The following is a 16663-nucleotide window of genomic DNA, read 5'->3' as shown; positions in this document are numbered from 1 at the left end:
TGTTAACAATACAAATAGCAGTGTATTTTTCGAAAGACTTTTTTTTGACTTCTCTACTAATGAAAATTGAAATATAACGACGAAACGTTGAGCTTAGGATAACAAAATGTATTACGCAGAGGTGTACATGCACATTTCGACTATGCACTTGAAGTTTATGCGGAAGGCGAGTTGAAGGCAAGCTCCGCTAGGGGGCGCCGCTTAGCCGGTAGACGCCCGGCCGCCTGTCGCGCAATAAAGTGCAGATAGGCGCGCAAGAGGGGCGCCAGGTGAGCAATAAGGCCGACCTTAAAGTCCGGCCTCGCTCCCGACTTCAGACGGAGCGCGACGAGTTTGCCGCCCTCGCCTAGCGCCAGCCTCGCTGCACATTAACCAGACCGCATGCAAATAAAGATAGACACCTGATAAACTCTTGACTCCGCTCAAAGGAGACCAGAGGACATTTTTTTTTTTCCTTTTCAAAGTCATACTCAAAAGTCCAATTACAGCCTTGATTTTTTTTAGGGTTGTTAGCTTAACCCAGAACCTTTCGTTAGAAAAAAAAAAAACAACTCAGGAGCTGGCCTGCTAAAATTTAAATGTCATTTTACTTCGTGTTAATCAGTCAGTTTATACAAATAATCATTTATATCAGCCCGCATGCGTGCGTGGTGTAAAATGACAGGGATAAATGAATATTTTTTTAACATTTCAATGTTTTATTGAAACTTTCAAGAACACGATGTCGATGTTGTAAACTAGACAAAAATCCGAAAGGCTACAACATAACCCAACTTAAGAAACACAAACAAAAATAAAAGAGAACGAAACCTTCATATATTTTTTTTCTTTTGATTATACGGCACTTTTAATGACCAGGTTTACAAATTTCCATAACAGAATAAATCCGTTTTTTTCCCCCCCAAACTTGCACACTTGCTTTTCATAACAAAAGTTTTCTTAATATTTTAAAGGATGTGTTTCAAGCCATTGGTGCGTTCGTTGTCGCCTTTTTCATTCGTGAAAAAAAAAAATAACGCACACGCGCGGACAACAAGTGAAAAATACAATGGCACATGAGTGTGAGTATATCTGATATTAAGGGAGTAAAAATCCATATTTGGAGATTTTTGACAAGGGGGGGGGGGTAATAAATGAATGGCAACGAAAAGAAGATAATAGTCACAAACTATCATTACACAGATATATCCACAATAAATTAACAAACAGATCCCTAGGACAAACTACTTTTTATTTACACGCAACAATATGAAATAATTATACATAAATATTTTATATACTCATATGTACATGTAGACTCAATACTACCTTTCATGTTTTTTTTTCTGTTTCCCTTTGCCTGTTCAACATTATTGGGCCTTTTTTAGACACAGCCGTTTTTGGATGAAAAAGAAACTACTTGGGGGAAAATACCCAATTTAGAGATATATATTTTTTTGAACAATTTTCCTCCGTTGGTTTTTAAAGAACATTCACGAGGAGGAAGTGAAAGGGCATGCAAGGTTATTTTTCTTTTCTTTTTTTTTTCTTTTCGTTCTTTTTTTTTGAGCCAATTGGTTCAAATTGAAATCGTACAAGAAAATACAGCAGTCTCTTATTAAAGGTAGGTTATGTTCACCGGTAGTGGAAATTTTAAAAAAAAAGTGTAAATCCAGAGTGCATATTGGGATGAAGTAATATGAAATAACAATCAAAAGATAACATTTCGTAGTTAGGAGACAGCAGCAACTTAAATTCGTTAAGTCTCACCCATATGACCACTTTTCAGTTTCAATACTTGTACGGTATTCCCAAACGAAACAAACAAAAAAAAAAGACAGGTTAAGTGTTGTTTATTTTAATTTAAAAAGAAAAGTGTATTCAACCAAAGTGCATTTCAGAAACTAAAATATGTTTCTCTGAAAAAACAAAAAAACAAAAGACCTGCTATGGACAAAGTCCTCGAGATATTTTGGACGCTTTGAAAATGAAATCGAAAGAGTGTGGAGAGAGGAAAGGGAGGCTTGGGGGGGGGCGAGGATCCCTCCCTGCCCCCCCTCCTCAGGGCGACGCGCTCCTGGACCTGTCCTGGTTGGAGTCCAGGCCGCTGACGAGACGCTGGATGCTCTGCAGCTCGTTGGCGGCCTCCTTCTCTGGGCCCAATTTGGGCGTGACCGAGCGGCTCGTCACCTCCGACGTGGACGAGTCGAGCTGCGCCGACGCCGTCGCCGTCGCCGGGCTGCACGCCGGGACCAGCCCGGCGGCGTCCCCCTTGAGCTCCAGGGCGGCGCCGGCCGCGGAGGCGGCGGCCGCGCTCAGCAACGTGCTGTCCGGCAGCGTCATGGGCTGCAGCGAGTACGGGTTGTACCGGAGTCGGGGCCGCACCGCGTTCAGGAACGGGTGCCGGTGCACCGACGGCGAGGGCGACGACGACGACGAAGCGGCGGCGGCGGCGGACGAGGCGGCCGCCGCCGCGGCCATGTACGTGTACGGGTAGGGGAACAGGCCTCCGAAGGGGGACATGGCCAAACCCTGAAAACAGAATTGAAAAAAAAAACAAAAAAAAAATCCATTACCCTTCGGATTTTTATTTCTTTTTAGCTTGACAGACATAACCATCAAATGAAAATGTTTCATAAAGCAACGCAATCAAAAGGTTTGCCTGTGAAGACTTGCTCAATACTCTTACATTTCAGTTGTATTCCGCTTTAAGGAATTAAGTGTACCCCCACGCGCACACTTTTCACACGCTAAATTACGAGTACGGTTCAGCTTTAACTTTCAATAACACGGAATAAATGACGTGCTTTGAATTTGCCTGATTTTATTTCACCAAGTTGGTTGCACTCAATCACATCTCTTTACAAAATGAGACCGAAATTGTTTTGTTCTAACCACCTGATGAAATAAAATTGAGTAAATTCACATTCCGTTCGAAGGCTGAACATTTTTTTTTCGTGAAATATGTGAAATATTCTCACCGCAATTGGGTTTTATTCAATGATTCACGGAGTTCCGAAAAAAAATACACTTTGTTTAAAAATATTTTCTCCCAGTCATATTTAACGTTTATATACATATTGGAATGAATCTTATAGCTCTGGGGGAAAAATAAGTTAGACATTTTTTCAACTGAATGCATATTTTTTTTCCTTTTTCTTACAGTGTACTTTCCATCTACGTTTATTAAATCGTTTTGTTATAAGAAACTGCTAAAATGCCTGTTTGAACGTTTAATTGAATTATTTTGTTTACCGCTAGAGGGAGCCCACACACTGCACAATATAGTTCACTCAACTCAGTTTGTTAGTGTGTTTGCGTGTACATACATATATATATATATATATATATATATATATATATATATATATATATATATATATATATATATATATATATATATATATATATATATATATATAGCTAGCGCGTATGTGTGTGTATTGTGTTCATAAGTTAGGCCTTGTGGGCATGCTGACTTTCAAATGAATATCACTTTCATTTATGGACAGTTGCTTCAGCAGAGAGGACATATCATATTGCAATCTCTAGCAACAATTGCTTACGCATATGTCCAAGCTGTTCACGGGAATGACATTAAATCCTCGACTTAATGTTTTATGTGCACGCTATGTCGAATTCAGGGCCACGAATGAGCATTTCGTGGACACTAATTCGTATATTGTTGCCACAATTAAATACGCAACACATCATGTCTTTTACTCTGTGTGTAGGGATACTTGAATACCTCCGGCAAGGAAAATTAGCATTGTTGTTTATCAAAAAGTATTGTTTTCATTTCATAAATATCCCTTTTTGGCTCTCGTGGAAGCAGAATGTTCACTATAGATCGCATCAAAATCAAATATTAGGTATCGAATGATGTGGAAAGACATTGCGAATGTGTAAAAAGTGGATGAAAAATATGGATCCGTTTTGACTGTTATAGACTGATCTTGAATGATGTGGAAAGATTTGACTGATTTAGGTGGAAAATGTGTCATGTTAGTATAAATGATATGGAATAACAAAAAATATGTAAAATGTGTAATAAGTGGGTGACGAATGTGGAATGATTTGGAATGATGTGGAGTGATACTGAATGATATGGAAAATGTAAACTAATTGTTGGAAAATGTTCGGTATGTTAGTAGATATTGAATGATGTGGAATGACAATTAAAACCTGTTAGGTGGGTGAAATATGTTTTTGATTTTGGAAGATAAGGAATGGTGTGGATTCGTTTTGAATGATATGGAGTGCTTCTGAATAATATGGAAAGATGCGGACTAATATTGCTAAATATGCCGTATGTTGGTGAAAAATTTTCTGGGGTGTTTTTGTACAAAATTCTTTTTATGGAAAGTTGGGTCATATTGACCCAAATGTTGGGTCAGTAATTTTTGATCAAAAAATTGGATTGTTATTAACCCATTCTTTTAAGTGACTATTTTAATCATGCACCCTTCGAAGCAGCTATATTAAAAATGTTCGTTCATGATTCTATTGACCCACTACTTGAGTTGGTTTGACCCAATTTTGGGTTGTTTTGTTCAAAAAACAAATTATATATTTTTTCCCCCCAAAAAATGAAAAAATGATTTTTTGTTGTCACAAAACAAGACCAAATTGGGTCAAATAGACCCAAGTAGAGGGTCAATCCAATTTTTGATGAAAGTTCTTATTTAGCAGTTTTAAGGGGTGCATGATTTAAAATTTGGGATCAAAACCAACCAAATGACGGGTCCAAGATGGATTAGAAACCAATCCTAGGTCAATCGTTTTCTAGAAAACTATAAAAAAATCCAACAAAAATCCCAGACGAGCGAGGGGAAAAAAATTCCTCGAAAATGACGTCGATTACTGAAAAATCCTTCACATTAATTAAAAACCTCCGCCTCCTGTAAAATCGGAACCACCCTTGATCCAATTTTGTCATTAATGTCAAACAAAAACCATCTCGTCTGGCTGTGTTGACAAAAGTCGACAACACAAATCCTGTACCTCACACCTTTTGTGTCTAAGATTTTCTTGGCCTGTGACACGGCAAGCCCCGCCCTCCGCCATGTGTGCTGGAAATCTAGTAGGTAGTTTCAGTTAACACATAAAAGAAACCATTATGCCCTCTTTGGCAACATGTCAATATCATTTCTCAGTCAGCCAAAGCGCATTCCGTCCCTGCTCCACCGCATCTTTGTGACGTCCGTGCCAGACGTGTCCTACTTGAGCAAGCGCTCGTTGACAAGTTTCGATGTCGGATTGCGTTTTTTGTTGGTCTGTTTGGGACAAAATTTATCAAGGCTTTTTGGAGGCATCCTACACTTTGTGAAATATTTTCAGCCAAGTATTTCTAACCCAGCATTTTTGGATGCGGAGTTAAAAAAAAAAAACAACTTTAAATTGATTCCTAATATATATATATATTTTGTAACGACCGTTGTAGTGCTATTTCTAGCCATGTTTCATTCAAGAGCTCCAAAAAAATCCTGCCTCCAAAATAAAGGCATACAATGCTTTAGAGAATTCAATTTATCAAGAAGTTGCGTCATGTTTCAATTAATTTGCTTTTGATTTGAAAAAAAGCACAAACTCTACCTGTCACAATATTGAAAAGCCAACAATTATATTTGCTAGTACCCGCAGAAAGCCTTTTAAAGTTTTACGTACCCCCTGAAATGCGTTCATGTGCCCCCACCTCATTTGAGAACCACTGATACAGTGGACCTTCAGGTTATGGCGTACCTGCCTTCGTTTTTTTTTTTACGTTACAAAGTGGATTACAAATTTTTTTCGTCCCCTCTTAACGGCATTTTTCCCGCTTTACGGCATCAACTGTCACGACCTGTGGCGTTGGCTGTGTTTATGTTGTTTTGCCTCCCTCTTCAGGCGTATTTTAGGTCATTGCTCTTACTTTCTGTTCGCGTCAAACTGCCCGCGATGCAACGTGTCACTAAGATGCCGACACGCTAAAGACTTGATCTCGTGCGAGTGCTAACAATATCGTATTCATTGTGCATTTTAGTGCTTCATTCCAACTTGAATTGGTTAACCACGGCAAGCTGGAGATAATCAAGGAATACGAAGAAGGCTCGGCTAGGCTACCTTCGATTATGGCTGTAAGTTGCTCAAAGGTAAATAAATCCTTTATATATTTTTTTATTTATGATGTTAATTGTATACATGCATATTATATATAAGTGGCTCTTACTATAATATTTTATGACCAATTTTTAATATTAATTTTGATGTTTTTACCTGAGGTTTTACATGCGTTAGCTAATTAGCATAGTTTTTCCTAATGCCCGCAATGTGACAATTTCACTTTACGATCCCAAATCCGGAACAGATTCATTTCGTATGGCAGGAGTCCACCGAATAGGCAAATGCTAAGAGAGCTGTGACCTCTAGGGGGCACCACAAAATCGGGGAAAAAAATATCACACAGTATCGTTGTAATGTTATAGATCAGCCGACAAAAACATGTTTAAAAATATTGAAAAAAAATGAGTATATCAAAGCATTTAATTTCTACGAACTTTTAAAACAGAAGTCTAGCAAGATTTAAAGGTCAAATAAAATAAACACACTGCATCATCCGCACCATCCGTTGATCTATACATCAAAGCCTTTTCACATCAAAAGGAAAGCACTGAAAAAAGACTGGGGAGCTGAAATTTCACCCAGATGGTGAAAACATATCAAAGCTCAACATGTCACAATACTGTGAGGATGATGTGGAAGATAACGACTCAAAAATGGTCATCATTTTGCTCAGGGGTTAAAAATTGCCGTTTCTATGCATCTTTGTGAATTTCTTTTCAATTTTGGCAAGAAAAACTCATTTGAAGCTGAAAAACATCTACTTTTATACCGTTTGTACTGCCACATCGAATAGGTTTTAAGTTTGATTTAATTTGCTTGAGACAAAAGTCTGACGCCTTACAAGCCACGCCCCCTTTCTCTGATTGGTTGGTGACTTTTCGAACCAAAAACGCCACGCTTTTTCTTTCCAATAATTAATCAGCGAGTATTTCAAAAGGAGGAAATAATAACCAACCACGGAGCGTTGCACTGGATAAAATCCAATCCGTGCCACATTTTTCACATCTCTAGCCGCTCTCGAGCGGCTTTCCGTACTCCGCCGCCCGATTCGTGGAAAACCGACTGCAAACGTATAATCCCACTCTGGTAATCCGTAAATTGCAGATGCGTATTCCTTATTTTATTGTTTCCTTCTGACATAATCCTTAAATTGTACACCGCTTCTACGAGTTGCCAAGTTTCTTCGTCAGCATCAAGAACCTGTCCGCCAGCCGTGAGCGAGCAAAACTGTCAATACGGCCAATTCGCCGCGTTTTCATCCAAGGCGGGGGGATTAAAAACACTCTGCTTCGATTGCGCCAGTCTTTCTCGGGGTCGAAATCTGACGGGCGGAATCGACTGTGGGAGCGCCAAGCGTCTGTGGGTTATCAGGGGCGCAGTAACAGTTTTGCCCCCGGGGGGCCCCGGCATGTGGATCAAAACAAGCGCGTGTGCCGCAAGGGGGGAGTCACACATTTTTATCTGCGCGTGTTAACACACCCAGAGGTGAACGGCAATTGCAAAACGGCGTCCCGTAAGCCGGCGTGTAAACAGCTTTGCCCAAGTTGAAGAATTTCTAATGCGTATTAAAATTCCTCACGTCTGCACTCGAGCGAGACGCCTTGACGACGTGTCGGACGATAAACCGACGCCTTAGCCGTTTGATATTTTGCTCACCTTGTTTAGCCACAGGGGGCAACGTTTGAGGCTGTTCTACGCAAGCGACGTCATAAAGCTCGTGTTCGGGCTAACGCGCACCTGAGCGTGTTCAGATTTTATCGTCTGTATTAGCAATTAGCTATGCAGGAATTAGCTTCTGTGGACATTTTTTTAACCCTTTTATTATGTGTGTGTGTGTGTGTGTGTGTGTGTGTGAGTATGTATAAATATGCATGTATATACACACACACACATAGATATATATTAGTATACAGTCGTGAAGCTTGAATTTTCCTGTTTTACTAGATTGCAATACATTATGCCAATATACTTACTGTACTGACATTTTTCTAACAGCTCTTATTGTATGTATGTGTGTATAAATGTGCATGAAGACACATTAATACACACACACACACACACACTATATATATATATATATATATATATATATATATATATATATATATTAGTATACACTAGTTGCATTTTCCTATTTTACTAGATCGAAATACATTATGTTACTGTATTTGCATTATTGTTTCCTGTGTGTCACTTGGCTATACTGTACATGAATGTGATACTACGTTAGCTTTTATGGGCACGTCAGTCATTTTTCATGTTGGAGTACTCCATATTTTTGGAGGTGTGTTTGTTTTATATGTTTGCAATAACGCCAGTGTCCGGCTGGCACCGTCCATGTCACAATTTGGTCAATTTCATGTATTTATTTTTCCACAAATCTTAATAATGCTTTAGTCCACCCATGTGGAGTTTTTTTATTCATACATTCACAAATTATTGACAGTTGTAGGTGTTAAAAATAGCTTACTTTGTTTTACAATGCAATGTTAATGACTGAACAAACACGGCATTTTACGAACAGAATCAGTTTATCTTTATGACTAACTTGCAGGTGCATTATTGTTAATAGTTCCTGATATTATTAGGACCTTTTTAAGGAACATATATTCATATATATATTTCTATGGACAGCCATCTCTATTAACTCACACAATTTGTCAGTGGGCCTCTATATTGTTGTATCTGGTTGTCATTTACAGATTATATATCTATATACCTCTAATATGATGCATTACATTGCATTCTGGAACAAAAATAGTAATTTTTCACAATGCAGTATTGCTTGCACCTACCGGATATGTATGTATGTTTAATTTATACAATTAGGTGTGGATTTTAATTGTATATATATATATATATATATATATATATATATATATATATATATATATATATATTTTGCGTGTGTGTGTGTGTGTGTGTGTGTGTGTGTGTGTGTGTGTGTGTGCGTGTGTGTTGAACTTGTGATACATGTTGTTGTACAGTCGTTAGCTCAAGAGTGCAGGTGTGCCCGTTAATGTGGCCAGTGAGTGAGTGCACTTGTTGCTCTCTCTACTCGGAGCATTTCTCTTTCCACAAAAACATAAATAGAAGCATGCCGTCAGCTGCACGAAGAACTGTTTGGGTTAGAAGCAGGAGCAATTTTTTTTTTTTTTTTAATTTTTGCGTGGCGCGTTACCTGCGAGGCCAAGACGTGTTGCTGCAGATGGAAGGGCAGGCCGGGAGCCCCCGCCAGGCTCTGAGGGGAGGACGCCATGCTGCTGGTGTCCATGGTGCTCACCCCTCCCGTGGAGACGGCGGCCAGCAGGGGGCCCATGCCCGCGGCCATGTTTGAGAAGGCGCCGCCCATGTTGAACTGACCCGGGTGCAGGAGGAACGGGTGCGCGCCCCCCAAGTGGTTGAAAAACTGCTGTCCCGTCAGGCCGCCGGCAAATCCGAAGTTGGCCATGTGGCCGTGGTGGCCCATGTGCGCGCCGTCCGTCTGCACCGTCAACGGCGCGAAGGCGTCCTTGCCGGGGCCCGGAGGCTGCAGCTGGGGCCCCCGGCAATCGTCCTCCTTGGTCGGCTCCTGCAGGCCGGGGCTCTTGGCGTCCTCCGCGGAGCGAGTGGTGCTGGAGATAACCGTGATGGGGCTCTGGCGAGAGTCCGCCCGGCCACGCTCGGTCCTCGGGCTGGCGCCGCTGCCGTCGCGGGTTCGGCCGGGGGGGTCGCCGCCTAGGCCCAGGCCGAGCCCCAGGCCGAGGACGCCGCCTCCCCCGAACAGGTGGCCCTTGGGCGGGCTGGCTTCGTGCTCTTTGCCGTCCTCCGTCGTGGTGGAGATCTTGCTGGAATCCGGGCCGTCTTTGACCTGGCCGTCTTTGCTCTCGTCGTCGCTGTCCTCCTCGCTGTCGCAAAAGTCTGCAACCCCCCCAAAAAATGACATCGAATTAAATGGCGTGGCCCAAAACTTGCGAGCGAACAAATTAAGCGACTCCTTGTGTAATCTCACACTTTATGATCAATTTTAAACGTCTAAACGTGTTTATTTCTTGTCATTCTCACTTTAAACTTGCTTGTTACCGCACCACACAAGTTATGCACAGTTTAGTTTTTTTTTACGAACAAAAAAATTATTACAGATGACATTATACTTTTAAGATTTGTAGATATTGTTCCTGAACAAATGCAGCTCAGCTCTTGTGCAATTGTTTTTATTAAAAAAAAGAATCTAACCAGCAATGTCAGATTTCATCCCTGAATGATCAATCAATTTTATGAGCTAAAAAACCCACTGCTGGATACATATGCGAATAATTACTTTTGTGAGAACACTCATCAGAAATAATCTTCTTGAGTGCAATAATTGCACCCCAAACATTTTTGTCTATGCACGTTCGCTTGTTTTATTTCAAGTTCAAAATATTAGAAAAGCCGCTCAATATGACGGCGCAGTTGAAAGCAAAACAAACGTTTGATAATGCTTTCCTCATTTTTTGGAGTAAAACAAATACGAATAACAAACTAATATAAACAATCGTTTTAATACATTTCGTGGTAGAGGTTTAGCTAATATTGGGGTTCGCTTTTAAAAAAAGTTTGTCCATAAAAAAAAACAGAAAAATGACAAAGCACGTTCGAATGGGAGGTAACCGTGTACCTATGTTGTAGCCTCGTGTCATTCTTGCGCGTTTACATATTTATGACATGCTTGACGCAGCTTGCATGCAGAATCTGATTGCGCCCTGAACAGAATCCACAGGTGTATATTTTGCCCTTGCTGTAATGTGATCATAATCAAAACTCATGGCACGCGTAAGCCTTAAAACGTCGCAATTCATATATATATATATATATATATATATATATATATATATATATATATATATATATATATATATATATATATATAGTAAAGTAAATAAGTAAATAAATATGTAGACGGGCCAGAAAATTCCCGCCGTATTATTGTAGACTTTTGAACGCATTGGTAACCTCTGGTGACCCAATTTCTTAAGTGGAAAGATTACCTTTGAGGTGCGGGGGTCCCACGGTGGACACCGCTGGGGAGGAAGCCTGCCCAAAGCACTTGAAGGGGGGCTGCTCCCCGGAGGAGTCGTCCGAAGCCCCGTTCTCCTTTTTCTGCTGCTCCTCGTACGAGCGGATGGACTGCAGAGCCAATTGTTTCCTGCGCCGTCACATTTCCGCCAAAGCAGAGCAAAACATGGCGAGAGCCGCGTTACCATGGCAACCAACAAGTTTGCTCGACAAATCCCAGCGAGGTCGTGAATGAAACGTGTTGCGTATAGCGGCAACTTTTTACAGCGAGCAGATAGTGCCTTGCTACCCACCCCCCATCCCCCCAAGGCTCATTTTTGACGCTTTGACGCGTTTTAATCCAGCTAACGCGATTATTGTTGTTGTTGCTGCTGTCTGACTTACCTCTTTTCCCGTCGGCCGTTGCCAGTGTCGCGGAAGCCTTTGGCGAAAGGGTTATGGTCGATTTTAAGCTGAGTTATCTGAAAATACATCGTAAATAGGCGTAAGGCAATGCTTTTTATTGTGGACAGCTAAAATGCTATCTATCTATCTATCTGTCTATCTATCTATCTATCTATCTATCTATCTGAATTGTGTGTATACATGTATGTATGCACGTCGTATTGTGTGTCTGTGTGTGTGTGTGTGTATATATATATATATATATATATATATATATATATATATATATATATATATATATAATGTGTATATATATATATTTATATATATGTATATATGTGTGTGTGTGTATGTTGTGTGTGTAGGCGTAGAAAGTGTATATTTAAAATGTATATACAGTGTATATAGTATTTGATACTGTACACATATAAATATGTATACACTACCACATATATATATATATATATATACACACACTGTCTATATGTTCAGTTCACATGGATACGTTCGTACACACACACACACACACACACACACACACACGCACGCACACATGCACACAACACACACCGAAATACAAGCACACAGCGTATAGTGTGACACGAAAGGCCTTTTCTCTTTCTCCATTCATGCGCAGAGCGTTGCCCTTCTTCTTTTTTTTCCACCCATTTCTCAACCTCCCCCAACCTTTATTTTTTTGGCCGAGTGAGAGCATGTATGTGCGCGCGAATGAGTGTGTATGTGCGCACCACAACCAAATCTCTTCCACGTGATTTAAATTTCCAAAAAAAAAAGCATGCTAACCTGCATGTGCAACATTCCTTCCCACAGCAGGTCGTTCATTTTTTATGACGACAAAACGAGTGCACTCGAATGAATGGGACATGCAGAAAGCAGACAGGACTATATATATATATATATATATATATATATATATATATATATATATATATATAGTTTCCGTATTTTTTTTTACCTTGTCGTTCTGATAAGCAGTCACCGCGATGAAATCGGTCTCAGGGAACACGTAGGTCCTAAAGGTGCTGTAGGGCAACTTGAGGATGTCGTTGGCCCTCACGATGTGAAAGCGAGGTTGATATTTATGCATGGAGTTCAGAATGGTCTGTCAGGAAAAAAAAAAGCCACACACACAACGGACAGGCCCGAAAAATGTCAACATTCTGTTCTCGTTATGATTCCGTAATCCTGTGTGAAGAAGAAGGTTGATTTAGATGGCAGTAAAAATGTATAATCACATAAAAGGCTTCTAAAAAATACACTATATAACGACAGTTGGAATTATTGACATTTATTGCAACAGAATAGGCAAGTTGTTTGCTTGGGATTTTATTTATACACTCGAGCAGGCCAATTTTCAACACGATCAAAGGGTGACATATTTAGCTGCAATTGCCCAAGTAAAATAAATCAAATAACCCCCCAAAATCGTGTTATAACCACAATATTGACAACTGCAACAAGTCATTTTCCAAATTCAATAATTACATACGTGAAGCCATTCTAATGATCGTGCTAGTGTACGTGATAAACGTGATAATTGAATTATAAGCAACAAGCACGTGAACTGATTTTGTTCGCCGCTCTGCTCAATATTGTGGCCCAGAATAGCTACATCACACGCGTTCATGCAAAAAAGCGAATATTCGAAATGAATTAGAAAAAAAAATAAAGGTAGGAAAATAGTAAAATGGACATACATTAGTAGAACTTACAAATCCATGCTTGTCGGAGATGTTGTTGGTGAGCTTGAGCTTGTGGAAGTTGACCACCTTGGACATCCATTGCTCGCCGGTGGCGGGGCTGTCCGGGTGGATGTACATCCGCTTGGGCATCTCCGGGTCGGCTTTGCCCGCCACCATCCAGCGCGAGTTGTGGAACTTGTACCTGCAGTCGTCGGCCGCCACGATGTCCATTAGCAGGATGTACTTGGCCTTCTTGTCCAGGCCCGTGCAGCGCACTTTGAAGGGGGGGAACATCCGCCTGGGAGCGCCAAGAAGCACAGTTTTTTTTTGGGGGGGGAGGGGGGAGGAGGGGGAGTCAATATTAAATACGTTCAACTGCATGCTAAAAAATGTGGCTGAATTTACAGTGTGAATGCACGCATGCAACAAACGCAACAGCTCTTTTTTTTCTTTTCTTTTTTTTACACACACACACACACACACACACACACACACACACGCAATCGAAAGTGCGATCTGTTAAAGTTTTAGCGAAATGAATGATGGGATTACAAAGAGAAAAGCGGTGTGTGTAAGTGTGTGTACACAAAGCTTTACTGGGGGCTTAATTACTGCAGGGAAAATCCCCCCTCCCTCGTTTTTTTTCTTATTAATGATTGAACGAGTCAAAGCTCACTTATTTGTGTTCATTTAATGAGCCGTACTCGAGCAGAAACGTGATCTTAATGTTTATATTTTATATTTACAGTCGTTGACAGGAAATATATTTTTTAAATTCGACAATGTGTTGGGTTGAAATTAACCCAATTGTGGATTAAAGAAAAAAATGTTTTGGGCTGCTACTTTGGTGATTACTTGATTTTTGTGTATGCATAAAACAGTCTAAAAAAAAATCAAAATAACCTCACATGCAAAATGATTGTAAGTTATACAAACATGGGTCATGATGGCTGAAATTTGGACCGTTTTGACCCATAAAAGTTCTTTTAACGTCACATATTTTAATGTGTTTTTGGCGAAAGGGCATTCTCGTAAAATCAGTGACTGAAATTTTGAATCAAAGTGACTCAAAACGTGGTTAATAAGTCCCTTTTCACCGACCAATAACTTATTTTTGTCATGCACATGTTATGGTTGTCCTGCACAAAACAATTAATTTGACGTTTTGCACGAAAAACAAAGGATTCATATTTTGACCCATAACTGTAATTTTTTGTCGTTGTTTTATAGTCAGCATTTTGGAATGTAATTTTGCACATATTGTTTCTTGAGTTGGGAAAAATTGGAGTCAAATTGATCGGGTACTTTTTGACCCATATTGTTTTTTTTTGTTTGTTTTTTTTTTTTTTTACATTCAAGCACTTTTTGGCGCAAATTTTGGGGGTTTCGTTATAAATTGTTCCAACGCGTGTACTCATATTTGGGTTATTTTTAACATTCAATTTTGCTGTTGTCGTTTTGTTCAAGTTGTTATAGTTGTCAAGCGGACCCAAGTTAATTTTTGACCCACAATCGCGTCATTTTTGACCCATCTTTCAGTCAATCCCAGCTCGAGCGAGTCGAAGGCGAGGGAAGCAGACTCTATGCGGTTTTCCCAAAACCCGAATCTAGCGTTTGGATTTTCAAAGCGAGCTTCACCTTCCGGATTTGGTGATGACCATCTCGGTGCCCCTTTTGTGGAAGAGCTCCCACAGCTCCTTGGCTTCCAGGTGCACTTTGGGGTCGTCCTCCACCTCCTCTTCGGGTTCGAGGCTTTTAAGCGGCCGGAGGTGCGCGGCCGCAGCCGCCGCCGCCGCCGCCGCGGCCGCCTGGTGGCCCAGAGACGAGAAGTGGAGCCCGGACTCGGCCGCTCCCCCCATCAGCTGATCCATGATGGGCTTGCCCAGGGCGCCCGGCAGCGACAGCGAGCCGCTGGGGGGCAGCGCCAGAGCCGGGAAGAAGGGCGGCTGGTGGCCCAGCATGGCGCTCATGGCAAATTCCGGACCCCGGTGAGGTATAAACGGATGATATGCCATACTCGAGCCCTGGACGACTGGATCTCTCATCAGGAAGTTCATCCAAGTGCGGGCTTTGCTAGCTTGGAGTGGTTCGGACGCGAAATCACCAGCCAAAAAAAAAAAAAAAGCTCAAGTAGAAGAAAAAGTCCTCCTTCAAACTTGAAGCATCCGCCGAGTGTCCACTGTTTTTTTTTTTTTCGGGGGGGAGGGAAAATATCAAAAGGCGAAGATGTTCCCCATGAAGAAAAGAGACACACGAACCAACTCGGGTGCGTCACTCGAGTCCACCGCGGTGCATTCTTCCTCGTCACCGCTTCGCCATTCCCCGTGAAGACACGCGGAAAGAAACAACAAGAAAAAAAAAAGCCCTCCTGGCCGATTGTGTGTTTTCTTTCTTTTTCTTTTTTCTGGAATCGTCCCCTTCCTCGCAGCTTCTCCCTCGACTTGCTCCGCACTCCCTCGCGCTTCTTTACGCACGCACGCACACACACGCCCGGCGTCCCCTCGCCTTCATTTCTGGGAAGGACGCGTGCGGGGAAACAAGTCGTCCGCCACCGAGATACAGGAGGGAGAAGAAGAAGAAGAAAAAAAAAAAGAAGAGGAGGAGGAGGAGAAGGGAGAGAGAGAGAAAGGAAGAGAGTGTGGTAAGGGTCCTAGCTCCGTGATTTTGCTAGCGCCTTCTGTGGCCCACGGGGCTCCACGCAGGATGGATGTGTTGCAGCGACTCCCTTTGATTGGCTCTTTGACGCTTTCGGACCAATTGTGAGGCACCGAGGGGGCGGGGTTTTGACAGGTCCGGGTGGAGGGAGGTGGGGGGCGAGATCGTGCTCGGGACTTATAAAAAGGTGTTTGGGAAACGTAAGAAAAAAAAGAGAGAGGGGGGAAAAGCGAAAGAGTAAAAAAAAAAAAAAGTTTTGCATGTGAACCGACGTGCAACGCATGAGTCACACTCAGTCAATCAGTCGCTCCGTGTGGTGTGAAAATGTCAACACGGAGCTCCGCGAGGCGTAGCCGGACGAGCGCGGCGAGCCAAGCCGGGGCAGCGACGCTCTTGCTCGGCGTGCCTGTTCGCTCATAACCGCTCGGACCCCCGGAGCTCCTTTCAATTTTTTTTCCTACAGCTAAACACCGCGGATCCTTTCCGACGTCATCGTTGTATTCCTGCATAATTTATCAGCAATTTCGCGACTGTCTTCATGCATGTCCAGCTATTTCCTGTTGACTGATAGAAGCCGAACCGATGCGAGTTGCAGGCGAGAAGAGGCGCTAAACGACAAGCATAGTTTTTATTTCTTTGCACGCCGTCCCCAAATACTTGGAATCTAACACTTTTTTTTTCTTTTTTTTGCGTTGAACTCTAAAAATCGAGTCAATCCCTAATACGTGACAGCTCGTGCTCAGCAGCGCGTGTCTTATCATCTCTGGCATCACAACAGATCTTGCAAATCATAACCAATCAAT

At 41.7% G+C, this 16663-nt stretch overlaps 2 protein-coding genes across 9 annotated transcripts in view; one reads left to right on the top strand and one right to left on the bottom strand.

Annotated features, from left to right (window-relative positions):
- Positions 1–675: 675 nt before the first annotated feature.
- Positions 676–15915, bottom strand: tbx3a (T-box transcription factor 3a). 2 transcript variants are annotated; one of them, XM_088434187.1, is made up of 7 exons: positions 14844–15915; positions 13221–13503; positions 12479–12625; positions 11503–11579; positions 11091–11248; positions 9263–9981; positions 676–2511 (listed from the first exon to the last, which is right to left on the bottom strand). In XM_088434187.1, the coding sequence occupies exons 1-7, from the start codon at positions 15260–15262 to the stop codon at positions 2041–2043; spliced, it is 2274 nt and encodes a 757-aa protein (XP_088290313.1). In that variant the 5' UTR covers positions 15263–15915; the 3' UTR covers positions 676–2040. The 2 variants fall into 2 exon arrangements, with proteins under 2 accessions (XP_088290313.1, XP_088290314.1); XM_088434188.1 differs by having other exon boundaries at positions 13236–13503.
- LOC148411848 (uncharacterized) overlaps positions 15538–16663 on the top strand; it is a 233151-nt gene continuing 232025 nt past the window's right edge. For all 7 annotated transcript variants that reach the window (XM_088434194.1, XM_088434192.1, XM_088434196.1 and 4 more), the window contains exon 1: positions 15538–15846. The gene's annotated coding sequence lies outside the window, so the exon portion shown is untranslated. The remainder of the gene's footprint in view (positions 15847–16663) is intronic.

Source organism: Hippichthys cyanospilos, chromosome 15 (genome assembly GCF_059441005.1).
Source record: "Hippichthys cyanospilos isolate Australia breed blue-spotted pipefish chromosome 15, RoL_Hcya_1.0, whole genome shotgun sequence".
Classification (NCBI taxonomy): Eukaryota; Metazoa; Chordata; class Actinopteri; order Syngnathiformes; family Syngnathidae; genus Hippichthys; species Hippichthys cyanospilos.
Note: the sequence above shows the minus strand (reverse complement) of the source record. Positions and strands in the feature narration are given on the sequence as shown.